This window comes from Haliotis rubra, unplaced genomic scaffold (assembly GCF_003918875.1).
Source record: "Haliotis rubra isolate DU_JTF1 unplaced genomic scaffold, ASM391887v1 Scf238, whole genome shotgun sequence".
Lineage (NCBI taxonomy): Eukaryota > Metazoa > Mollusca > Gastropoda > Lepetellida > Haliotidae > Haliotis > Haliotis rubra.
The window spans coordinates 1,294,971-1,322,180 of NW_025766425.1; the positions used below are offsets into that span (position 1 = coordinate 1,294,971).

The 27,210-nt window shown below is 41.6% G+C and overlaps 1 protein-coding gene across 1 annotated transcript in view; it reads left to right on the forward strand.

Moving 5' to 3' along the window:
• Positions 1–27,210, forward strand: part of LOC124278491 (nitric oxide synthase, brain-like) — an 84,412-nt gene that overhangs the window by 21,139 nt on the left and 36,063 nt on the right. The window contains 7 exon segments of the mRNA XM_046714195.1: positions 2,111–3,417; positions 7,601–7,743; positions 12,674–12,836; positions 15,009–15,100; positions 16,972–17,113; positions 19,248–19,387; positions 26,650–26,824. Coding sequence (XP_046570151.1) covers positions 2,230–3,417; positions 7,601–7,743; positions 12,674–12,836; positions 15,009–15,100; positions 16,972–17,113; positions 19,248–19,387; positions 26,650–26,824 — 2,043 coding nt within the window. The 5' untranslated portion in view covers positions 2,111–2,229.

Consider the following 27,210-nt stretch of genomic DNA (forward strand, 5'->3'; position numbering starts at 1 on the left):
GCCATCTCCCCACCCTCCCATACTCCCACCGTGATATGAATAACACCATCTCCCCACCCTCCCATCCTCCCATCGTGATATGAATAACACATTCTCCCTACCCTCCAATCCTCCCACCGTGACATAAATAACACCATCTCCCCACCCTCACATCCTCCCGCCGTGATATGAATAACACCATCTCTCTACCCTCCCACCTTCCCACCGAGACATAAATAACACCATCTCCACCCCCTCCCATCCTCTCACCGTGATATGAATAACACCATCTCTCTACCCTCCCACCTTCCCACCGTGACATAAATAACACCATCTCCCCACCCTCCCATCCTCCCACCATGATATGAATAACACCATCTCCCCACCCTCCCATCCTTCCACCGTGATATGAATAACACCATCTCCCCACCACCATCATCTGACCGTGATATGAATAACACCATCTCCCCACCACCACCCTCTCCCTCCACACTGTTTACTGACGCCGCTTTGGCTTATGTCTCTTTGAAGTGTCGTTTATTCTATAATCAGCAAAAAACAAGGATACGTATCTTATTAATACATGCGTTATGTTTTGAAGACGTGGAAGTCCAACTTCATTCAAAGGAAATACAAAGGGACCTGTAATGTCATTTCCTGTGGCTTACAAACTTGTTCATAATTACCCTATCAAGTAATGGTCGTCTTCCCTCATGTAACACTTCAACATGGGATATTATATTTCAGAATTTATAAATAATATATGATAATATTAATTTAATGTGTTTGTTCAGTCAAAAGGGTATATATTTCAAACTCAGGGCCGACGTCACTCACTAAGATGAAGGTTATTCTTTATAGCCACCTATCAGTTTAATATTGAACTACACTAGACGCTTAGTCTCCGAAATCATATATTATTGATAGAAACAAATAATAGCATTTGAATTGAATAGGAACCTCAGATCGATGAAATCAGAGATTTAGCGAAAACACTAGTCAACATGTACGACATTCTCTCAATAAACAAGTTCGCCTTATCTGCCTCCTGTTATTCAGATTGATGGAACACTTATGAATGAGTGAGTGAGTGACTTTAGTGTTACGCCGCTTATAGCAATATTCCAGCAATATCACGTCGTGGGACACCAGAAATGGGCTTCACACATTGTACCCATGTGGGGAATCGAACCCGGGTTTTGGCGTGACGAGCGAACGCATTAACCACAAGGCCACCCGCCGCCTCTCGTATATGCAAAGATGTTCCAGCTATTCGTGTTTCGAGTTTCAACCAGACAATCAAGTGATTGACATCATAGATATCGATCTACGTAATCGGGATACGGTGACATGCGTCAACAAAGTCAGCGAGCCTGACCACCCGATCTGCTGTTGCCTCTTACGACAACCACGGGTTGCTGAATCATTTACAGAACTGCGTTTAAACAGTGTAGTACTGGTGTTCAACAGAAGCCCCGAAGAACAACCGAAGGCCAAAGAGCCATGTCATTGCAGATAGTACTGACCATTGACCCATCGAAAGGATGGATGACCATTGACCATATTCATCCAGGGTCACCAAGTAGGCTTTTCCCAACCGTCGCCTTTTCTGCCATTTCCATTTATCAAGTTGAAAGTTTCTTGTTTTGACAAGCTGCCATTCGCTTATTAGTGATATCTGATCTCTTCTTACGAGCAATCTGACATTTCTCCACAAGACTTATAAAAAGTTTCTTCGCTGCAGTAGGCGAATCTGTAATGCTGGGAACAACTGATGAGAATGATGATTCGCTTGAATTCAAATGTGGAGGTGCAGAGAAATATCGTATCCTTTTCAAAGCGCAGCACTTTGCGAAATAACTCGCCCAGCATTTATACAACCACGTATGAGGTTGGAAAACGAAGATGCAGATGAAACCATTTATTTAACAGTTTTTGTTGCGTAAGGTATGGTGTCAGGTTCCAAGTGAAATGTCAGACATGAAGTGTATAAAATAGATAATTTCCAGAAAAGTCAAATGTGAGAACTGTCTTTAAGGATAATGTGGTACACAGTTTTCCATGAATATGTAACATAATACTGTTTTGAATATGCTAAACAATTCATTAATCCAACTGTCTATTGTTTCAGGCAGAGATGCGGGCATCATAAACAAAGAGGTCGAAACCGATTGTTTTGGAAAAGGAAGGACGCCTATGTAAGACGTTTTTTGTGGTCTTAATCATTTGTTGTGGTCAAGAGTGGTCATCATGCCGGGGAATACAGATCCTCAGCCTAACACCATTCGGGTGAAGCTTATCAAGCAGAAACATGGTGGCCTTGGCTTTCTTGTCAAGCAGCGGACTAGTAAACCATACGTCGTGGTGGCAGACCTGGTGTCAGGTGGTATCGCCGAGGAGAGCGGATTGGTGCAGGTGGGTGACGTCATTCTTAGGATAAATGATATTAACCTGACCGAGATGAGTTACGAGAGCGCAGTCGAGATACTGAAGGCCGTGCCGATAGATGCTCCAGTGGTACTGTTGCTACGAGGACCTGAAGGATATTCCACCCATCTAGAAACCACCTTCCAGGAAAATGGCATGCCCAAAACCATACGTGTCACTAAACCGGTAGATAATACCTTTGTTGGTCGAATAAAGAGGACATTTGCCACAACACCTTCCCCGCTCACGTCACCGGTACGGAGCTTTAGAAAATTGTGCAACGGTGACGAAGCGAGTCCTAAAGTTGGACGAAAGGGCAGTTCAAAGTCCAAAAGCGAGAAGGGCTGTTCCATGGAAGTTGGAAGCCAAGAAGACATAGATTCCAAGCTTCGTGATGCAATAACGCAAACGACAACAGACCAGCACGTACCCAACGGTGAGGTTCCTCGTTCTAAGACAACACCAGATAGGTTTGACGAAACCATCTTAGACACAGGAGCTCACGGTTCGCCTAAAATTATTCTGAGTAGTCCAAAGTTCCAGACAAATGGACCAGATAGTGTTGTGAAAATGAACAGAATGAATACTGAAGGAGGAGTGAGTGAGATAAAGGTTCGGGCCATCTCCAGCCCAGCCCGAAAGAGCATTGAGATAATTCAGGACAATGATGAGATAACGGTTGTAGTGAAAGGTGATGTCAAGATACAGAGTGACCATGAAAACGCGCCCGTTGAATGTGTTCATAACAAGACGCCCCAAATTTCGGAACACAAGTCTGATAAGAGAAAGAACAGTCTCACGAGTCCGGACAAAAATGGGCACACGTCAGAAGAGGAGGTGGTCAAGAAGCCCGAAAGACGAAAGAGTACCACCATGACAAGCCCAAACATGTCCAGAAGGAACGACCGAAGGGCTTCCTCCGCAACTCCGAGTCCCAAGAAGTACACGAAGTTGAAGAACCTTATTGACGACAAGACCACCATGGACATTCTCCACCAGAAGCAAATAGAGGTGGGTACGGCTGATTAGCTACATGTAAATGAAACCTTTTCCTTAGCTACTATGACCCTGTACATGATACATTAAGACACTGAAACTTAGACATCGTTCCGTGTAGTTTCAGGGATCATAAACTGTTAAATTGGCGTTCATCAAATTGGAGCTAACAGACAAACATGGCTACTTAGACAATTTAGCATCCACTTGACTCGGGTTGCCAATTGGCCCCAGACTAGCCCCTCTTATATAATCATGTTACTCCTGTCGTTAAATGCCTTTGTCGGTTACATGTCCCAGTTAAATGTACCAGTAATTGGTCTACTGAAAGGGAAATTATTCCTTACGACATGATGACGTCATAACACGGCAATGAACTCAACTTTCCCTCGTTTTCACCCAATTACTACGCTATAGTCTGAGACCAAATTAAGAACAGTACGTGTTCCCGTGAACATTCAAACATTATGCGTTTCTTACCTTTCGTACACGTCTGTACTTTCATCAGTATATTTTTCAAAGGTTGTTATTTATTATAAGGGGGTGTTAGAATTAATGCGAATTATTGTTTCAGAAACAAAGGGTTTTTTACAGCTAATTCGAACGTTTCTACTTACTTTTTATAGCATTATATGTCCAGTCATTAGTACAACCTATTGGTAACTGTTATATCTAGTCAAGCGAATGGGCAACATACTATTCTGATAACCAGTACTGATGGATAAGTTCTTAACTTAAGATCTTAACAAAGATCAGGCAGGTGGTCATCTACCTTAATGTATATAGTATATGTTAATCGCTGACCATTACAATATCCAATGAACGGTGGGTTAGCCTAGTGGTTAAAGCGTTCGCTCGTCATGCCGAAGACCGGGTTCGAATCCCCACATGAGTACAATGTGTGAAGCCCATTTTTGGTGTCCCCCGCCGTGATGTTGCTGGAATATTGCTAAAAGCGGCGTAAAACCAAACTCAGTCAGTCAGTACAATATCCAATAATTATTGGGGGTTTTACGATAGCTGTTTATAGTTCATTTGTAGAATACTGATGGATTAGTGGCCTATCAATGGATTGTATTACTATTTTTACGTGGAGTCCTTGTGAATACTTCCGAGGTACCTGAAATATTGCTGACTGTTGCATTAAAACACCACCTACTTTAGGTAGAACGTAAGAATTGCGCCATCTCTATCCATCCTTGCTGTTCAGGTTGACCCTGTCCATGTTCAGCCACACTTTTCATCCCTATCCCATTTGGTAGTGCTCGATGCAAGCAATAAACACAGCAAAACATGTAAAATGCACATACCATCTGTGTGTCTCCTGAATGTAATTTGTTGAAGGTAACGTGATATTATTGTATTAGCAGTGTCACAGCTTGTGGTGGTGTCATCTCGTTCATGAAGTAGGCGTCGCCTTAGTCGTTGATGCTGAACAAATACTGAGCTCAAACATAGACTTTAAAATCAAACATGTAATCAGAGGTTGATTGAATCAATATAAGATTATTTACTGACAATATGATGAAAGTATGTGTTCATGAAGTAGGCGTCTTCATAGTTGTAAGGGGCGGTGGGGTAGCCTAGTGGTTAAAGCGTTCGCTCGTCACGCCGAAGGCCTGGGTTCGATTCCCCTCATGGTTAAATTGTATGCATCCCGTTTCTGGTGTCTCTGCCGTATTGCTGGAATATTGCTAAAAGCGGCGTAAAACTCAATTCACTCACTCACTTTGTGGTTAATGCTGAACAAATGTTGAGCTCAAACATTGATTTTCAAACTCTCACATGCAAATCATAAGTAATTAAATGGTGATTGACTCAGTGTATGATTATGTACTGAGAACATTATGAAAGTATATGTTATCAATACGAACATCCCCCGCCGTGATATTGCTGGAATATTGCTAAAAACGGCGTAAAACCATACTCAGTAATACGAACATCGAACACCGTTGTGTCGAACCTTTCTAAAAAGAAGTTAAAGCGTTGTCCAGGAGTATTCCTTATTTACAATAGCCATGGCAATACGGCTGAAATACTTCTCCTTTTGCGGTTGCGTGGGACCTCGGACACCTCCAAGCATATTCGTAGGTTCCTTCGAATTCGACACATCAGTGTTCTACTGTAGGTTTATGTGTTGTCAGTGCAATAAATTAGTGTCCATCTCGTACTGATATAACCCCAGTGTTTTCAACTCGCTACATCGAGTGTCCATTGATTACTTACATCGGTGTTAAATTTGTATTAAAATGTTATGAACAAACTTAATGGACACCAACTTCTTTAATTATTTCGTGAATGCGACGTTTCGATACAGATTCTTGTACCATTGTAAAGCAGTACTGCTCAAGTTCAGTGCTTGACGACGGTACAAGAATCTGTATCGAAACGTCGCATTCACGAAATGGAGAAGTTGTTGTCATAGTGTACTTCCCTGCTTCAAACATGCGACTCAAAGAAGCTATTAAAGTGTTTCGGTTAAAACCGATTTATCGGTCGTGATAATATGACTTGTATCGATCATAATTTCCTGGATGGATGGCAACTTACTTATTACTATTTTTTGGATCGGCATTCAGTAATGTTTCACAGTCTTTTATTCCAAATTATCTTTTAATTGGATGCAATTGCTTGTGTATCTTCACCATTGATATTACTTACATATGTGTCCTACTTCAGTTGACAAACTTATTGATGAATGCCTACATATATTCATAGTCCGTATCTATGGTTTCCTACTTGTAATGATAATATATTTATATTGGGTCATGCAGTATTGATGTGGCATACAAGTCATACAATATTTCTACGGACACTGACTGTATAGTTGTGTCTATTGGTAGTGACAGTACGTACTCTTATTTCCGTGTGTCTTCTTGAAGCGACAGTACATACATTGAAAATGCATGCTTCTGGTTGTACTGACAATACATAGATGTGTGTCCAGTTGATGTCGATGGAACTTAGATAAGTGTCCGTCTGGTATCAATAATTATTAGTTTTGTGGTCACCTGGAATTGGTATTGATAATAAAAGGGTTGTGTCAACCTTATATCGATAGTTTCAAGACTGGTGACCTCGTTGTATTGATAATACACAGGGTTGTGACCATCTGATATCCATAGTTCCAAGACTGGTGATCTCTTGGTATTGATTATACACAGGGTTGTGTCCACCTGATATCGATATTTCCAAAACTGGTGACCTCTTGGTATTGATTATACACAGGGTTGTGTCCACCTGATATCGATAGTTCCAAGACTTGTGATCTCTTGGTATTGATAATACACAGGGTTTTGTCCACCTGATATCGATAGATCCAAGTCTGGTGATCTCTTGGTATTGATAATAAAAGGGTTGTGTCAACCTTATATCGATAGTTCCAAGACTGGTGACCTCTAGGTATTGATAATACACAGGGTTGTGTCCACCTGATATCGATAGTTCCAAGACTGGTGACCTCTTGGTATTGATAATACACAGGTTTGTGTCCACCTGATATCGATAGTTCCAAGACTGGTGACCTCTAGGTATTGATAATACACAGGGTTGTGTGCACCTGATATCGATAGTTCCAAGACTGGTGACCTCTAGGTATTGATAATACACAGGGTTGTGTCCACCTGATATCGATAGTTCCAAGACTGGCGACCTCTAGGTATTGATAATACACAGGGTTGTGTCCATCTGATATCGATAGTTCCAAGACTGGTGACTTCTAGGCATTGATAATACACAGGGTTGTGTCCACCTGATATCGATAGTTCCAAGACTGGTGACCTCATGGTATTGATAATACACAGGGCTGTGTCCACCTACAGTGATCTTCAGTAACCCATGCTTGCTTAAGAGGTGACTAAGAGGATCGGGTGATCAGGCTCGCGGACTTGGTTGACACATTTCAACGTATCCCATCTGCGTAGATCGATGCTCATGCTGTTGATCACTGGATTGTCTGGTCCAAACTCGATTACTTACTTACTGCCGCCATATAGCTGGGATATTGCTGAGTGCGTCGTAAAACTAAACACACTCACTCACTATTGATAATACACAGGGTTGTGTCCACCTGATATCAATAGTTTCAAGACTGGTGACCTTTTGGTGTTAATAATACAGGGTTGTATGTTGCAACCTGTATCAAGCACCCCTCACGACTGACACATATTTCCAATTTAACACTATTGCTCTTTTTTAGCCTGTTCCCTGCACCGCAGAGCGATGTATGGGGTCCATCTTGGCGGAGCCGAGCAAGCGACCCCCCGGGGTCCCCCGTCCGAGGGAGGAGTTGCTGGTTCATGCCAAGGATTTCATTGATCAGTACTACACGTCGATCAAAAGGTGGGTAACCAGAACATCTCCCTGTCCCCCGCAACAATCCGCTTTCCGAAGAATACTAGACATGTTCCTACTGTTATGATTCGATTTGTGAGATTAGTCCAAATGTCGACGTGTCTAAAAGGAGAAAGCCATGCTGGGGCTTCCCTTCATCCCTTGTCTGGCACAGAGGTATGCTACCAAAACAAATATTGACCAGTGATAGGATATCGTCGAACAATATGTTGGTGTGTGCTGTAATGCAATAGGAACAAATAATATAGGGATACAGGTTTAACATGCTGGGAATTTTTTCTGCGATTGCAATATCAATAAATTCTCCTTGCTCTTGGAATGGTGTGTGTACATGGCCGATGCTAATGACTAGACCTGTGAAGATCCAGGTTAGAATTGAACTTCAGTAACCCATGCTTGTCGTTAGAGGCGACTAACGGGATCGGGTGGTCAGGCTCGCTGACTTGGTTGAAACATGTCATGGTAACCCAGTTGCGTAGATCGATGCTCATGCTGTTGATCTCTGGTCAGAGTAAGTCAATGGTTCGAACCGCCAACGATTAAAATGTGGATTGGTCTTTTTCTCATACAAATGAATCGAAGGTAGTATTAATTCCAATTTATCGATCTTTGTCAAGATCAAAGCTTTGATTACACAGATTATTAGGTAAATCTCGTGAAACTCGTGCTGACTTTAAAGCAAGGGCTGATGAAACCGATTTTCACATTGGTTGATATCGCGCATTAATCGTGAAAACCGACTCTGCACTCCGAGAACTATGTTTAATATCGAGAATGCAATGTTTTCTGCAAAAAGCGAATACCTAACATGAAAAAGCATCATAGGACAGAACATATTCTCTGAATACTTGTCGTTCCAAAATGTTTTGAACACTTCAAACTTTTGCCAAGGAGTGTAGAAACAGAACACGATCTGTGAATACGCGTTAGTATTGATCTTCAGTCTTCACAACTGGCTCTGGCTGAGTGAATGATTCATCTAGTCTCAGTAGATCACAGATGTTCTACAAAATGAATATCACAAGAGCGAGCATATGCAGCTCTGAGTAAGTACGGGAATTATCCAATCACTGGCAATGTTCTGAGCCGTTGAGAGACCGCTTGTAACCGCGTGTCAGAAAAACGGAACTTCCACAAACCATGTTTGCGAGTGAGCGTGTCAGTGAGTAAGTTTAGTTTTACGTCGCACGCAGAAAATACTCTATGTATATGGTGGCGGTCTATAAGTAAACGAGTCTATAAGTAAACAATCCAGTGATCAACAGCATGAGCATCTGTTTGGCGTCTACTTGACACATCGTCGTGTCTTCCTGCATATCTGTTATCTAGTACACTTAAATAATGCTTGTCGTCCTGAGCGTTTTCTGGTGACATTATGTCCCCAGGAGCTTACACTATTCGTAAGAGGTGATCAAATTCAGGTAATCAGGTCCGGTGTCCCTCAGCGGTGCTTGTTGCTCATGATATCGGTCACTGGGTTGTCTAGGTTACACTCGATTATATACAGACCGCCGTCATTTTCCGCTGCTCGATGATCATGATATCAGTCACTGGGTTGTCTAGTTCACACTCGATTATATACAGACCGCCTTAATTTTCCGCTGCTCGATGATCATGATATCAATCAATAGATTGACTACTAAACGCTTCGGGAGGTGGGGTAGCGTAAAGCGTTCGCTCGTCACACCGAAGACCCGGGTTCGATTTCCACATGGGTGCAATGTATGAAGCCCATTTTTGGTATCATACGCCGTGATATTGCCAGAATGTTGCTAAGAGCGGCGTAAAACCATACTCACTCACTCACATACTCACTACACTCTTAATGATAAACAGACCACCGTCATGTTCCGCCGCTCGCTGCTCATGGTATCAATCACTGGCTTGTCTAGTCCAGACTCAACTGCATCCAAATCGTGTCACATAGCTAACACAAACTCCACATCGTTTAACTCTTATTATGTGTCATCCGTTCTCAAGTATAAAAAAAAAAAAAAAAAACAATGATAAGAAACATACGCACCCTGTATAAACTTGTGCCAACAATTACGTTAATAAAAACAGGAAACCATCTTCAATTATTAATCATTAATTCATCGATTAATATCTGTGAAAGAGTAGTACCATCAATAAACAGTAATGCGAGTGAATACAAATTTCCCAGCCATTTTCAGTCATTAATTGTTTGGACCCCAACATGGTCTCAAACACAGATCGAGTAAAGAGTCATTCAAGACCAGGTTCTCAGAATGTAAGATTTCAGCGGAAACACAGAGAACGACAGATGATTGATACTTTATTGGAAACTGATCGATGACGGATATTGTTGCGTATCCCATAGAAACCCACTTTGTAATCTATGTTTTGGTTACTATTCACTACACGTGGACGGATGAAGACATAATCCATATGTATTGAAACACATATGAACAGATGCATCAACGGAAAATGAGAATAATCGGTCTATATCTTAAACACAAATTGTTTTACCCCAAGACCATGATCGAACATCATCTGTCGATATATTGTATTTTTAAAGAAATTGTTCAGCTAAAGATTCTTCTCGAAAAAAAATGTTGATGCTTTTACTAAAATGTTTCTAATTCGTTTGATGCTTTGAAATAAACAAGTAGCTCGCGAAATAAGTTTACCGAATAAACAATTCTTGAAATGAAATGTGATTATAACTATCCATACTTGTAAAGGCGATGCTGGGACATTCGATACGAGCCCTCTTGATGTTATTCCGCGTCAATGCTGAAGATACTAAAGTGCCACCAGTTGTGAAACATGTCCAAATGAGATCCATTTGAAGTTATATTTTTTCAGAGCGTATTACAAACACTAGTTGGTATTTTGTTAAAAAAACGTCTGTCTGAAGTTTCGAATTTCCTACGCTTTAATAAGTATTGATAGCATTACAGCCTACAGCTATGACCTAAACCATTGGTATTAAAACTGTACCAGGCATTCTTATTTCTGAAGTGCAAGCCAGAAGCCAATAGTACAAGTAAAAACGGTTACAATGAGTGGTACAAGTGCGTTTCTGTTTTAACAGTGCATGGTGTATAAACGTAGCACTATTTTCAAGAAGCTGTACATTTTCGGTTGACATTAGTATACAGAATTTGTAAAATGGGTGACAGGACGTATATTTAGATGGTATATAATTGCTCCTTAGATCTTCATACTGTGGACAGATGAGAAGGACATGGTATTCATCTTCAGTAATATCCCTGTCACACATTTTTCCGGATTGGTTCTCAGTAGCATGACATAATTTTAAAAACTATATTAGATCATAATAACAGCATCGAAACTGCGATAATTATATTCTTAATATCCTTATATTTACAACTGTTAAATACTTTTCACTCATACAATGTTGTTTTAATAGAGAATACGAATATGAACCTTTTCCAGTTTGAATATTTCTAGTCCAATCGTGGTGAAGGCAATCCTTACATCTTTGTTGAACAAGGGATAAAAAGGTTATAACAAAAAACTAGTTGACAGCAATAACCAACCGAAGTGAGATATGAAAATGAAAAGATAGGCTCGATTTTTCAAGGGAAGCGCTCTCTAACCAACACAGCCTCGAGTTTATGTGCAGTTTATTGAGAAGAACAGCAACCCTGACAAGTCCTTTATTTGAACAGTCAACCGGCCTGAAAAGTGAAACACGTGGCTTTCTGTCTAATGCTTTGGACCAGTCACTTCACACTTGAAACAATGTGTAATATGCACCAAAATGTAAATATGAAATTTAAATGCAATGAATTTAATGAAACTGTCCAACATCTTGTCAGTGGATGCCCAGTGATACAAATGCAATATCTTTATAATAGATTTTTATAATAACAAGATTTTTTTTATAAAATGAATTTTTATATAGTAAATTCACACTAAATTAATATTCAAAATAAACAAAAAATAATTTACCAGAAGGTATCAACATTATCTCCAATTAAAACAGCATACCCAAATTAAATTTGATAAGGGGAGATAACTCTTGCCCAGGTTTACCTCAGTATAAATGCGTGTGTGGCCAAAATATCACGAAGTATGATTAGAAGCAAGATAAAGTGAAATAACTACGTAACATAAATACGCGCTCCTAATGTCACATCCCGTCGCATACGGTATGCGCACAAACCACGGTATCCAACCTCTTTAATAGCATGGAATTCTCATGCTATCTGACAATAATGTGATTGTTACTCCGTTACAACATGGGCGGTGGGGTAGCCTAGTGGTTAAAATGTTCGCTTGTCACGCTGAAGACCCGGGTTCGATTGCCCACATGGGTACAATGCGTGAAGCCCATTTCTGGTGTCTCCCGCCGTGATATTGCTGGGATATTGCTAAAGGCGGCGTAAAACTAAACTCACTCACTCTTACGAAATGTCACGCTTGCATCTCGATGGCCAGGTTGTCCGATTTACCCTTGTCCTCGGTGCCTTTTTTGTGACGCAGGTGTGTTGTCAGGAACGCTTCCCATCTGACACGCCTGGTAATGCAGAAGGGTGCGCAAATGCAGACTACCCTGAGCTTGCGATGAACCAAACCAGCTAGACTGTGCCAGGAGCATCAAACCTTCTTTGCTGAATGTTTTAGCATTTTAATCTGTATGATAATAAGTGCACTGATCCGTAAGCTTCCGATATGTTGTATGCCTTAGACCTCTTCATGGTGCCGATATGCCAAGGTTAATTATCAACGCTTGCTTGGGTTTCGAACCCGCGCTTGAATCCGTAACGCCGAATCCACGCGGCTCCTCACAGTGATTTGCGACTCCTCTGACGACCAGTCATCGGTACTCCTTATGAAAACGATTTTTTTTCAATCACCAACTTCTTAAAGGCTGACTACAGCCCACCACTAGTATGTTCCCCTAACGTTCTTTGACTTCCTGCAGGTCCAACACGGCATCCCACCAGAAGCGGTGGGCGGAAGTAGTCGCCAGTGTGGAGAAAACAGGCACATATGATCTGACCTTCGCAGAACTGACTTTCGGTTCCAAAACGGCGTGGAGAAATGCCCCCAGATGCATTGGCAGAATTCAGTGGTCAAAGTTACAGGTATGTAGAATGTAGAACTTTTCCTTCTTTCAATCACTGCTTCGGAGGCGACAAATGGGATTTGGTGGTCAGGCTCGCTGTCTTGGTTGACACATGTCACCGTATCCCAACCGTAGATCGATGCTCATAATGTTGATCACTGGATTGTCGGGTTCAGACTGAGTGCAGCGTTTAGCAACAAACAAACACTACTTCATATTTCCGCATAATCGACTATTTCTAACCAATTATGTACTATAACAATTATTGTAACTGACTTACCAACTATTTGTAAAAACTGTCTGTTTCAACCAACCTCTAATTCCTTATATCCAGACTCCACTTTCAACATTCCATTTTCCCCTTTTACGTCATAGAAAATTCAAGCTATTCTATAGATTCACTGTTATATGACCTCCCTACAATTCTGCATTACCAACTTCGTCAAGTACCGAACAAGTGCCCTGTTAAGGCTATGGAGAATATATGGACGTCGGGTTTCATGTTGAATCCACTCATACAACTTTCACCAATATTTCTAAACTGACGTAAAAAAGAAAGTACACACCCGGTGCTTTTGGATTACTTTCTAAAAAGCGACGTAAATGTTTTGAAAAGAGTTTTTACAGTGATATATAAGTCACAGACTTTCCTAATATGTTGCCAAAACACCACGGATATCGTGCCCACTTGCGAAGTTGCCAATCAGAATCACAACGCTTTTCAGATAATCCCAAAACACCAGGTGTGTACTTTCTTTTGTCCGTCGGTTTACTTTCACGTTTAGGGAAACTTATCGACAGATAACGGAGACTAGATATTTCCTAGCGTATATTATGTATTATATTTATTATTATTTTCATATTTGCGACATGTACAATAGACGTATGCTACCGCTTATGCATAAAATATGAATAAAGCAGAAACCACACTGACACCTGTAATGTTTGAATATCACGGCGTCAAATGTGAAGAACGTGTGCATAATTGGCATCATGCCAAAGACATACATTTTCAAAGCCATCATTTGATCCGCCGGTCCGTTCTGAAGCCAGTTTAATCACAGATATTGTCCGCTGTCATGTGTAATGCCAAGTGATGGATCTACCCGACTATCACCCAGCCTCATCCCATCCATCCATCCAACCATCAGGGATGACACATATGTATGCACGTCACATATCACAGATTAACAGCGACATCATTGACAGCAGCGCCGACATACCTCTTTCATCTGGCATTAGTTCACTACCTGGTCGGTACTTTAGCGTTGTATTGCTGTTAATTCCGGCTTAATGAATAAAGGAAGTTTTATGCGATATTTGCAGCAGTATGAATTACACGTACTGGAAAACTGGAAGTGGTTGACTGGTATTTGGATGAATGGATGGAGGAAACAACCCGGCCCCTGTACCTAGGCTTTCTGATGCCAAACTGTAAATGGTTAACTGACATTTGGATGGATGGATGGATGGATGATGGGATGGGTGGATGGATTGGATGGATAGACGGATAGCTGGATGAATGATGGATGGATGGATAGCTGGCTGGCTGGCTGGCTGGATGAGTAAACAACCCGACCCATGTACATATGCTCCCTAACGCCACACTGGAAATGGTTAACTGACATTGGGATGGATGGATGATGGGATGGGTGGATGGATGGAATGGATAGACGGATAGCTGGATGAATGATTGATGGATGAAAAGATGGATGGATGGATGGATGGATGGATGAGTATACAACCCGACCCACGCACATATGCTCCCTAACGCCACACTGGAAATGGTTAACTGACGTTGGGATGGGTGGATGGATGGACGGATGTACGGATGACTACACAACTAGACCCATCTTCCAAGGCTCCCTAAGGCTATACACAATGAGGTTCACGTGTTTTCAGATCCTGGACGTTCAACTTTAATTACACAGTAACTCGTCGTCAAAAACTTACCCTTTCAGACTAAATGTATGTAACCTATAAACGGAATAATCGATCATTATCGATACATTGACCTACGTCCAAACGTTAAGTCGACGCATAGAAAACTCGATATACATCGACTTGTTTTGTTAGGACGGGACAATACATAGAGTAGATGAAACTATATAGTGGCTAGAGTTTACCTTTGTGTGATAGACACGGGCAAGTATACAAAATCTTTTGACATATATGTTCTCTTCCTGTTCAGGTGTTCGACGCCAGGCACATCACGACAGCCCGGGGCATGTTTGAGGCCTTGTGTAACCACATCAAATACGGAACCAACAAAGGAAATATCAGGTGGAGATAACTTTTGGGCATCATTATATTCAATCGGCTCGGCTCTGGACCATGTACTACCCATCAAAAGTTTAGACTCACTTAAACAGTTACTATATGTTATGTATATATGTATGGTTACATCGAAGATGAATTTCTCCACTAACTTGGGGGAACCAACTGAAAACCTTATGCAGATGAATTGCACGAGGATCATGCATCAAATTGCTGAAAAGCATGTGCAAATATCATGCATGTGAACAGCTGCGTTTTGGTGTAAAGTTTGGTTACGAATTCGTCAATTTTCACTGAGTTTCATCATTTATTGAACTCATGACAATAATCTTTTCAACGTTACAAATGTGTTTTACAAAGCATCAGTTCATGTGTAAACAGTACCTTTAAACAGTATGGAAAGTTTTGCAAAATTTATTTTTGAACAGTTGACCTAAGCAAATGGCTACATTTACACTAGTGAGTCTAAACTTTTGATGGGGAGTATAGATACGAGTGTGAAGCCCATTTCTGGTGTCCCCAGCCGTGATATTGCTGGAATATTGCCAAAAGCGGCGTAAAACCAAAACTCACTCACTCACTCACTCACTTAAGCTATCAAATGTAATGTTAGCAGTTTTCGTAATGATTTAGGCCACCGACGAGTTATGTCCCTTGCTGTACCAATGGTGGTCAAGGAACCGTTTTTGCTATGTCAGCTTTTCGATTTCAAAGTGGTCATCGTGTACGACTGAGACACCATCAGTTTTCCTTCGAAATGAAGAAACTGCCTATATGGTCAAGTGGGCAGAGCATGTTTCTGATATCGGAAGGTCGGAGGTTCGTATCCCGGCCGCGTCATACCAAAAGTTAGATATGGTACTTGATATTACCTTGCCTGCTGCTCGGCGTTAAGGCAATAAAACAAGTTTTGTTCAGTTTGAGTGAGGATATCCGACACACATGTATCTCATTGGGTTAGAATTGTAAAACTGGCATTAACCCGGGCTGGTATAAGCATACACACAAATGTGTATGCATATATGTGAAACGGACACTGCGCTAAACCACACTGCCAGTCAAGGTGACACGTCTTCACCCATGCGCTATCAAACTAAGGGACCGGTCATTTTAGGGTCAGAGGATTGGTCTCAATACGTACCATAATTCACTAACACCCCGCACCATCACCATCACCATCACCAGATGCATCTTACATTTTTTTCTGATCCCCTATAATAAACGACTGGTCCCTGGTGTTCTAATCTCCCTGGTGCGGAGGGGTAGTCAAAAGGTTAAAGCGTCGGCTCGTCACGCTGAAGGCCCGGGTTCAATTCCCCACATGGGTACAAAGTGTGAAGCCTACCTCTGGTGTCATCCGCTGTGATATTAATAGAATATTTCTAAAAGAGGCGTAAAACCATACTCATTCTGGCCCTAATCAAACCAGTTTCTACAATTTGGTGTTTTTCTCTATTGTATGTGCTTTGGTGTAGAGTCCCCCCGCCCGTGATATTGCTTCAACATTGCTAAAAGTGGCGTAAAAGCATATTCACTCATTCTATTCGTCCTGGCCCTAATCAAACCAGTTTCTACAATTAGGTGTTTTTTCTATTGTATTTATTTGGGCGGTGGGGTAGTCTAGTGGTTAAAGCGTTGGCTCGTCACGCCGAAGACCCGGGTTCGAATCCCCACATGGGTACAATGAGTGAAGCCCATTTCTGGTGTCCCCCGCCGTGATATTGCTGGAATACTGCTAAAAGCGGCGTAAAACCAAACTCAGTCAGTCAGTCAGTCTATTGTATTTGCTCTGGTATCCCCCGCCCGTGATATTGCTGGAATATTGCTAAAAGGGCCTAAACTAAACTAAACTCACTCACTATTGTATTTCCATATAGATCTGCTATCACGATCTTCCCTCACCGTACCGACGGCAAACATGACTTCAAGGTGTGGAACTTCCAGCTGATCCGCTACGCTGGTTACCGTCAGCCCGACGGCAGCTTCATAGGCGACCCTTGCAACTCTGAGTTTACAGAGGTGAGTAGACAACGCTCCATCTCGGGTTGGTATACATGGGAAGGTCGATGTTCATAGTTTCATTCACTAGCTTGTTGCTTCGGATTTGGTTACAGGCATCGGGAATTTTCATGAGAGTGGTATAAAACAACATACTCTCAATCGAAGAAGCCGTAGCTGTAGAAGAGGTGGCAGTGGTAGTAGTAGTTTCAGTCGTAGTGTTAGTAGTGGTAACAGTAGCGGTAGCAGTGGCTGCAGCGATAGTAGTAGTAGTAGTAGTAGTAGTTGTAGTTGTAGTTGTAGTGGTAGTTGTAGTTGTAGTTGTAGTAGTAGTAGTAGTAGTTGAAGTTGTAGTTGTAGTAGTAGTAGTAGTAGTTGAAGTAGTAGTAGTTGTAGTAGTAGTAGTAGTAGTAGTATTAGTAGTAGTTGTAGTTGTAGTAGTAGTAGTAGTTGTAGTAGTAGTAGTTGAAGTAGTAGTAGTTGTAGTAGTAGTAGTTGTAGTTGTTGTAGTAGTACTTGTAGTAGTAGTAGTAGTAGTTGTAGTAGTAGTAGTTGTAGTTGTTGTAGTAGTAGTAGTAGTTGTAGTTGTAGTTGTAGTAGCTGTAGTAGTAGTAGTAGAAGTAGTAGTTATAGTAGTAATATTAGTTTTAGTAGTAGCAGTAGTAGTGGCAGTGGCAGTAGCAGTAGCAGTAGTAGTAGCAGTAGCAGTAGCAGTAGCAGTGGCAGTAGTAGTAGTAGTAGTAGCAGTAGCAGTAGCAGTAGTATTAGTAGTAGTAGTAATAGCAGTAGCAGTAGTAGTAGTAGTAGTAGTAGAAGTTGTAGTTGTAGTAGTAGTAGTTGTAGTAGTAGTAGAAGTAGTAGTTATAGTAGTAGTAGAAGTAGTTTTAGTAGTAGCAGTAGTAGTGGCAGTGGCAGTAGCAGTAGTAGTAGCAGTAGCAGTAGCAGTAGCAGTGGCAGTGGCAGTAGTAGTAGTAGTAGCAGTAGCAGTAGCAGTAGTAGTAGTAGTAGTAGTAGTAGTAGTAGCAGTAGTAGTAGCAGTAGTAGTAGCAGTAGTAGTAGTAGTAGTAGTAGCAGTAGCAGCAGTAGCAGCAGTGAAAGCAGCAGCAGCAGCAGCAGTAGCAGCAGCAGCAGTAGTAGTAGTAGTAGCAGCAGCAGTAGCAGCAGCAGCAGTAGCAGTAGCAGTAGTAGCAGTGGCAGCAGCAGCAGCAGCAGCAGCAGTAGTAGCAGCAGCAGCAGCAGCAGCAGTAGCAGCAGCAGTAGCAGCAGCAGTAGTAGCAGCAGCAGTAGCAGCAGCAGCAGCAGCAGTAGTAGTAGTAGTGGTAGTAGCAGCAGTAGCAGTAGCAGCAGCAGCAGCAGCAGCAGCAGCAGCAGCAGCAGCAGCAGCAGCAGCAGTAGTAGTAGCAGTAGTAGTAGTAGTGGTAGTAGTAGTAGTTGTGGTAGTAGTAGTAGTAGTGGTAGTAGTAGTAGTGGTAGTAGTAGTAGTAGTGGTAGTAGTAGTAGTGGTAGTAGTAGTGGTAGTAGTGGTGGTGGTGGTGGTGATGGTAATGAGTGAGTGAGTGAGTCTTGTTTTACGCCGCTTTTAACACTGTCACGACGGGGGGTACACCAGAAATGGACTTCACAGATTGTACCAATGTGGGGAATCGAGCCCGGGTCTACGGCGTGACGAGCGAAAGCTTTAACCACTAGGCTACCCTATCTCCCCAGTAGTAGTAGTAGTAGTAGTAGTAGTAGAAGTAGTAGTAGTAGTAGTAGTAGTAGTAGTAGTAGTAGTAGTAGTAGTAGTAGTAGCAGTAGTAGTAGTAGTAGTAGTAGAAGTAGTAGTAGTAATAGTAGTAGTAGTAGTTGTAGTAGTAGTAGTAAAAGTGGTGGTGGTGGTAGCAGTAGCAGCAGCAGTAGCAGTGGTGGTGGTAGCAGTGTAAAATATGGGAGTAATACACTGCTCGGAAAAGACAGGAATACACTCCAGTTTGATCGTAGCTTGATAAGAAAACAGGCAAGGAATGGTCAGTCAATGGTCAATTATTTGATACAGAAATTAAATCAGTTGTAGTAATGGCAGTAGTGATAGTAGTGAAAGTCACATATTGAACTAGGGGTCTACTTGGTAGGTTTACATACGACTATAACTGACCTTGTCGTCCTTGGCCTGCAGGTGTGTGAGAAGTTGGGATGGAAGGGCAAAGGAACTGAATTTGATGTCCTGCCGCTTGTCCTGTCGGCTGGAGGTCACGACCCGGAAGTGTTTGAAATTCCAACGGAACTGGTTCTTGAGGTGTCGATGAAACACCCGAAGTAAGTATTACTTGTCGTAATCCACAAAATATTGACACAACACGAAATTCCCTCCATGTTTTAACTCCAACTTCAGGAAGAAATTACAGTTACAGATTATGTTATAAATTTGTGATCTGTGACAGCGGTAGAAGTAGTAGTAGTAGTAGCAGCAGCAGCAGCAGTAGTAGTAGTAGAAGTAGTAGTAGTAGTAGTAGTAGTAGTAGTAGTAGTAGTGGTGGTTGTTTAATATAGTAGTAGTAGTAGCAGTGGTAACAGTAGTAGTAGCAGTAGTAGTAGTAGTAGTAGTAGTAGTAGCAGCAGCAGTGGTAGGAGGAGGAGGAGGAGGAGGAAGAAGAAGAAGAAGAGTGAGTGAGTGAGTTTAGTTTTACGCCGCACTCAGCAATATTCCAGCTATATGGCGCCGGTCTGTAAATAATCGAGTCTGGACCAGACAGCCCAGTGATCAACAGCAAGAGCATCGATCTGCGCAATTGGCAACCGATGAGATGTGTCAACCAAGTCAGCGAGCCTGACTACCCGATCCCGTTAGTCGCCTCTTTCGACAAGCGTGGGTTACTGATGATCAATATTCTATCCCGGACCTTCACGGGTAGGAAGAAGAAGACGATGGGGACTTGTGTTGTGTCATTATTTTATGGATTTCTTTACAGATGTATACACAGACAAAAATCAGATCGCACAGACTCAGGCGAGTATTTCTGTGCTCCGGTCGACCAGTAGCAGTTAAGAGTCTGGGCTGTATCGAACTGATTACCTGGGCTCCACTATTTCTCTCGATCCTTATTTGTCAAGTCGAAACGTACTTTGCAGTCGAATCGAACGTATGCCAAGCTAAGAATCATCCATACTTCCTGCACTTCATTACTCCACGAGTAATTCATTACTATGTTTTCATTCTCAACCCACTAGGAAGTAGACAACCCAAATGTCTGTGACGCGACAGAATGTTAACGGTCCCAACCTCATCCTATCGGGTACCCATAAACTGCTGAGTTCACAAAAGCATGTTCCGAACGCTGTATAAAGGAGACCTCCGTGGAATAATAATACATTCTGAGTTTTAATGTTAACAGAGACATAGACTTGCAATAAGTGACATGCCATGAGCACAATATTTCTGATATTGCTGAGTGCGGCGTGAAACTAAACTCACTCACTCACAATATTTCTGATTGTCGAGATTAGGCCGCTATAATGTAATCGACTGTATAATACGTTCTCACTAGTCTGTAAATAAACGAGTCATAAACATTCATGATGTCTGATACAGCAAGCTGGAATATTGTGAAATGCTAATCCGAGATGTGTATATTGATAGCGTGATATTACTGATGAACACGACGATTTATTCAGTCCTTATAGTTCATGCTGGGCATTCGTGAAGTGCATTATATACAATTGTACCTTAGTTTCATAAACATGTTCTAAATGGTCTGTCTCACAGTCCCTGAACCACATTATTTTCCATACTGCCTAGCCCTCCCTACAATGCTAAAGCCCTAAATGAAGCAAGTCTGGATTTCCTCAGGTTCTGAATGCCCCATCTCACTGGGACTCCTTTTCAATTTAAATGGGTTTATTTGTTACTGTCAAAATTATATAATATATTCAAAGACTAAGCGTTAGTCTATAGATAGATGTACCATTCAAAATATAAATACATTTAATCACCAATACGATGATCACTCATAGTCTACTAAACAAGGCGAAGTGAGTGAGTGAGTGATCGATATCTTCTAAAATGACAAAATCTGGCCATATTGCATCACATTGGTAATATAAATCGTGTTCACCGTAATGCTCTCGTCTCTCCAGTAATATATCAATTCCCTTTCCGTATTTGCTGGTCTACAGTACACTACCGGGCAAACAAATATGCACACTTGAATATTGGACTTGACTAAATAATTACCAACGTTATCAAAACGTAACTATGCTGAAAGAAGTCGCCGACACACAAGTATGAAAACATGCGTTATGAAACACATCAGCGTCGAATAGACACTTCTTGTCTCATTTTAGACACCATGAACCTGTATACTTTCTTTTATACGCCAGGATATTCAGACTCTAAAAATCCAGCGCAGAAAGACAAACCAATAGACGCCAAAATAACAGAATTATTTTTGACATCATATACGAAAGAATATACTCCGAAACGTCGTGCGTACAGAGGGTGAGTTAATATAAATATATACCTGTACTGTATTTTCTCTCGGGTGGAACATTTGTTCCCAAAAGAAAAGTGAACGAGTGTGGTTTTACGCCGCTTTTAGCAATATTCCAGCAACATCACGGCGAGGGAGGCAGAAATGGGCTGCACACATTGTACCCATGTGGGGAATCGACAAACGTGTTCATGGTTTTAATCATGAAATGTGTAGCATTTCAAACACGACGGTCATATGATGAACACTGAACAAGATTACTTTAACTGAAAAACAAGGCACAGATTTTCATTCATAAATTGTTGCATGACCGTGTAGTAATGTTTTTCAGTGTCTTTGCGCAATTTTATATTAGGAGGCACTCACCAGTAGGTATCGCTATGTTTTTTAAGTAATGTAATATCAGCTGTGTTCATAGCCTTCTTTAAGTGGTATTTAGAGTGAGTGAGTGAGTTACAATTTAACGTCACCCCGGCAATATTTCAGCCACATAGTGACGAGAAATGTTGTACATAAACAATACATCAAAGTTGGTGAATGTCCAGTCATCGACGGACTGTAAAATAACTAGAGTATCACAGAAAGAGTTAAAACTAGCTAGTATTATTTTTAAAAGTAGAAAACTATTTTAGACACTACAATGTAAAGTGGCATCTAGACGCTGATGAAGAGGAACACTTTGTATGGATACACTACTACTTTATTGCAATAGATGCCACGTGTAGATCCTAACAACGTCATCAAGAGAACGATACACGACATCATACACAAGACGCATATATAAATTAATAATAATAATAATAGTCGATTTATATTGCGCATTTATCCATGCACATTGCATGCTCAAAGCGCTGACATATTACCCCTGGTCAACGAGTACAGAACACTCCCTGTGGAGAATACAACCGGTCGCCTGTGAGGCGCTCAAGGTTCAAATTCAGACTACCATCGTATCATACCCGGTACCCAATTTTACTGCTGGGTGGACAGAGGCAAGTTTGAACAAACTCACTTGCCTAAGGTGAGACCACATGTATCACATGTGCTTCGTCGTGGGGCAGGACTGAAGTCCTAGATACTCTCAGGAGTCAAGCTGCCAAACACGGTCACCCATCCGAGGACTGTCCGCGACCACCGTTGCTTAACTGATTGTGACCTGAGCTCTACGCACAGGACCACACACCGCCACAATTAAGGGTATTTGAGTTTATACAATTGAAGTGGTTGATGTAAGGTTGATGTACAGAATGTTGACATCATCAGGTTTGTGGATTTTCTTGAGAGGCGGTCTATCAGCACCAAAAGACTAGCGCCACAGATGAACAGGAATCAAGGGGTTTACCTACCCAATGCCTGGGAAATCAATTAGGTTCATGGCTTCACCAATCACCTCTTAATCCACTGTAACAGCCTCAACCCTGCCTTTGGTGAAATACGCAATGCCATTTTAGAAAGTGGTCAAATGTAACATATGTTATATTTGGGATTACACTTTCTCAGTAAGGTGCCTTTTGTATCTTATCCCAGCTTTTGTATATCATTAGGCTATCAGCCACCCTATTGTACACCAATTAGACTCCTTGGCTTCTATCACTTACCCACTTAATCCACTGTAACAACACCATATCTGCTTTTGTATATTTTAGTCTCTTTCATCTTATAATCCCCTATTTATTGTATATACATGCTTAAAATCACTCTGGCTTCATGTACATTACGAGTATATATATCCTGTATATCTGTTATTTAGCATTCACTTGACGACGGGGCAAGGAATAGCCGAGAAACGTTGTGCATACAATAAAGAAGAAGTTGACATCCATAATATTTTGTCTCATAAATAGGTTTGTTGTAATTATGTTTCCCGTCCAGAGAGGCACATCAAGTCAGCATATTCTATCAGCCAACGGTAAACTAATATATATTGCAATAAAAAGTTTTCCGCTTCAAAACCGTCATTCGCAATAAAATTGACAAAAAATCGTTTCCACAATCATTTAAAACATGTGCATAAACAGCTGGATAGATAATAATTTATACATACATTTCATTACTCGTCGAGATATCACAGGTGATTGTTTATTACACCATGAAATTTATGTCGAGTTATTGATACAAGTTAAAGCGTTTAATTCTTTTCAATAATACGTGTATTGTGTGCATCGTTAATATGTAGGTATATATTGTTAATAATTATACACATGTGATTCCTATAAGCAAAACCTATTTATCAATTTTCATTTATTGCATTGTGCAAGTGCAATTACCAATTTCATAGTATGTGTTCGACATTTTTCCCTTTTTGAGGTAGCCCTGTATTCTAGACAGTTAATCAATTATGTTTAAAGAGTTTTAGGTTTGCAATCGAACAAGGTAATACGATAGGTCAAACTTGAGCATTAAATACCTGACACGAGTGTATCACATCCCACCTGACACGAGTGTATCACATCCCACCTGGCACGAGTGTATCACATCCCACCTGACACGAGTGTATCACATCCCACCTGACACGAGTGTATCACATCCCACCTGACACGAGTTTATCACATCCCACTTGACACAAGTGTATAACACCTGAGAGAGCCACATCACACCACACCTAACATAACCACATCACAACGTACACAACCATATGGCACCTGACAGAACCACATCGCACCTGACAGAACCACATCGCACCTGACAGAACCACATCGCACCTGACAGAACCACATCGCACATGACTGAACCACATCACACCTGACAGGACCACATCACACCTGACAGAACCACATCACACCTGACTGAACCACATCACACCTGACAGAACCACATCGCACCTGACAGAACCACATCACACCTGACAGGACCACATCACACCTGACTGAACCACATCACACCTGACTGAACCACATCACAACGTACACAACCATATGACACCCGACAGAACCACATCCCACCTGACACGAGTGTATCACATCCCACCTGACACGAGTTTATCACATCCCACTTGACACAAGTGTATAACACCTGAGAGAGCCACATCACACCACACCTAACATAACCACATCACAACGTACACAACCATATGGCACCTGACAGAACCACATCGCACCTGACAGAACCACATCGCACCTGACAGAACCACATCGCACCTGACAGGACCACATCACACCTGATAGAACCACATCACACCTGACAGAACCACATCACACCTGACAGGACCACATCACACCTGACAGAACCACATCACACCTGACAGGACCACATCACACCTGACAGAACCACATCACACCTGACAGAACCACATCACACCTGATAGAACCACAACACACCTGACAGGACCACATCACACCTGATAGAACCACATCACACCTGACAGAACCACATCACACCTGACAGAACCACATCACATCACACCTGATCAGACTACATGTGGCAGCGATGCACCACAAAGGGTTAACCGCTGTTGTTTTCAATCAACATGGTTTTCATATTGCCTTAGTTTTACAATCACATGTTATTCTATATCCAACTGTACAGATCAGAGCGTTATTAAATTCGCAGGAATGTTATTTATCTAAAACTAAATCTATACGTCATCGTAATATAATATCGCTAAATGCCGAAGGCAAACGAACATCAATCCGACGATACCTAACGATCTTTCAATATCTGCCTTTCAAAGACAACAAGATGTAACATCCATTGAAATTGTGCTACAGAAAGACATCGATGAATCTCCAAATGCACACAGTAAAATAGAAGAACAAGCGAGAGGTGAGGTGATGAAGGAGGAGGGGGTAAGGGCGTGGAGGGGATGGGCAAGGGGATGCAGATTGGAATCATCACAAGAAGAAAAGACAGCATGGCTTCATTTCCTCATCCACCATCCCCCAAACGATGCAATTCCCCCCGCTCTTTCTTGATTGCTGCAACCAATATCTGTGTATCTACATCCAGGCCACGTCCGGATTTAGCCAATTTTGATTTAGCGCTAACCTTGACACTGAATATAAACCGGGATATGGTTCCAATATTGGTAGGCTGATATCTGATTAACAAGCTGTGGTATGGACGAGGCTGACCTCGATTGCTCTGAAGGTATCGGGTGTGTTCGCGGCTTTGGATCAACTGGCGTTAAGCTAAGACGTGTTTCCATCATGAGATGAGATGGTCTGTGGTCAGTTCCTATTGATAACTTTTCTGTCTCCCGTACAAATAGGTTCTTTTACAGGTTGCAAGCTATAGTAACAATTACTGCCCATAGTAAAAACAATGCTAGTCAATATCTGTAAATGGCCAAGTGCACAATCTTTCCTTTCGTTTTTATTTTTAAATTTGGAATATTTGAATGTTTTTGTTTTAATTTACTGTCGGCTAATTTAGATATATATACACCAGAAAATGAAGAAAGTCTCAGGGCACCTTTTCATTATTTTTTGTCTTTGAGCTTTTTTTCGTAAAATATGTCCATTTCAGAGAGTAGTTGCTAGTCTAACGTTGTATTAACATATACTGATATAGTGTTTGGCTATGTTGAAATATACTCATACCAATAATGGTTGTCACCCCCTTCAATTTTTTTATTGGAGGGGTGTGGGGTGATGTGTGGGGTTGGGGTGGGGAGGGGGTGACAACCATTATTGGCATGAGTATATGTGAATATACTGAGACAAACAAATTTAGGAACATGGTGTGACAAGATCAGTTATGACTGAATAAAACTATTTCTTGAAAGGAAAATACAAAGGCAGATAATCACAAAGATAATTCAAAAGGAAAGTATACCTTTTTGTCTAACGAAGTACAGTCCGTAAATTTTGCACAGTCATATTAAATCGACAGACCAAGTCTGATGATTTGTCTCATAATTTTGGACACCCAAATAAAAATGTTGTTTAACAAACGATCATTATTTTGTTGTCACTTTTCGCTATTTGTTACGAGGGGGTGTCACTTTCTGGTGGAACAGCCAGGTGTGCGAGTTGCACGTGGGAAAAGGAATTTCACTACACACGCTTGTTGATCACTCACTCACGCCTTGCTAAAACCGCTTTAAGCAGCACTGTTTAAGTACGAATCAGCTGACATATGTCTTGTCAACAGGTACCCCTGGTTTGCCGAGTTGGGTCTGAGGTGGTACGCTCTCCCGGCGGTGTCGGCCATCTTGTTTGACTGCGGCGGCTTGGAGTTCACCGCAGCCCCCTTCAACGGCTGGTTTATGGGGACAGAGATCGGGGCCAGAGACTTCTGTGACGTCTCCCGCTACAACATCACTGAGGTACGACAACCACTTTTGATGTGCATACATTGCTTACACTGTGTAGGGTGTGCTAAATATTGCTAACACAGGCGTTGAATGTGATCAGGGACCCGTTCCTCAAAGCGATCGTGGCGCTAAGATGATCGTAACTCCCATACTTCAACATAGACCTACGACTGTCGTAGCGCTACGATCGCTTTGAGGACCGGGACCCAGGTTGCTAACACGACGTTGAATGTGCTGTAGTTGCTAACACGACGTTGAATGTGCTGTAGTTGCTAACACGACGCTGAATGTGCTGTAGTTGCTAACTCGACGTTGAATGTGCTGTAGTTGCTAACACTGAAGTGTTTGTGGTTAAATTGCATACGCGGAGTTGGGTAGGATGACGTTGCTTGTTATAG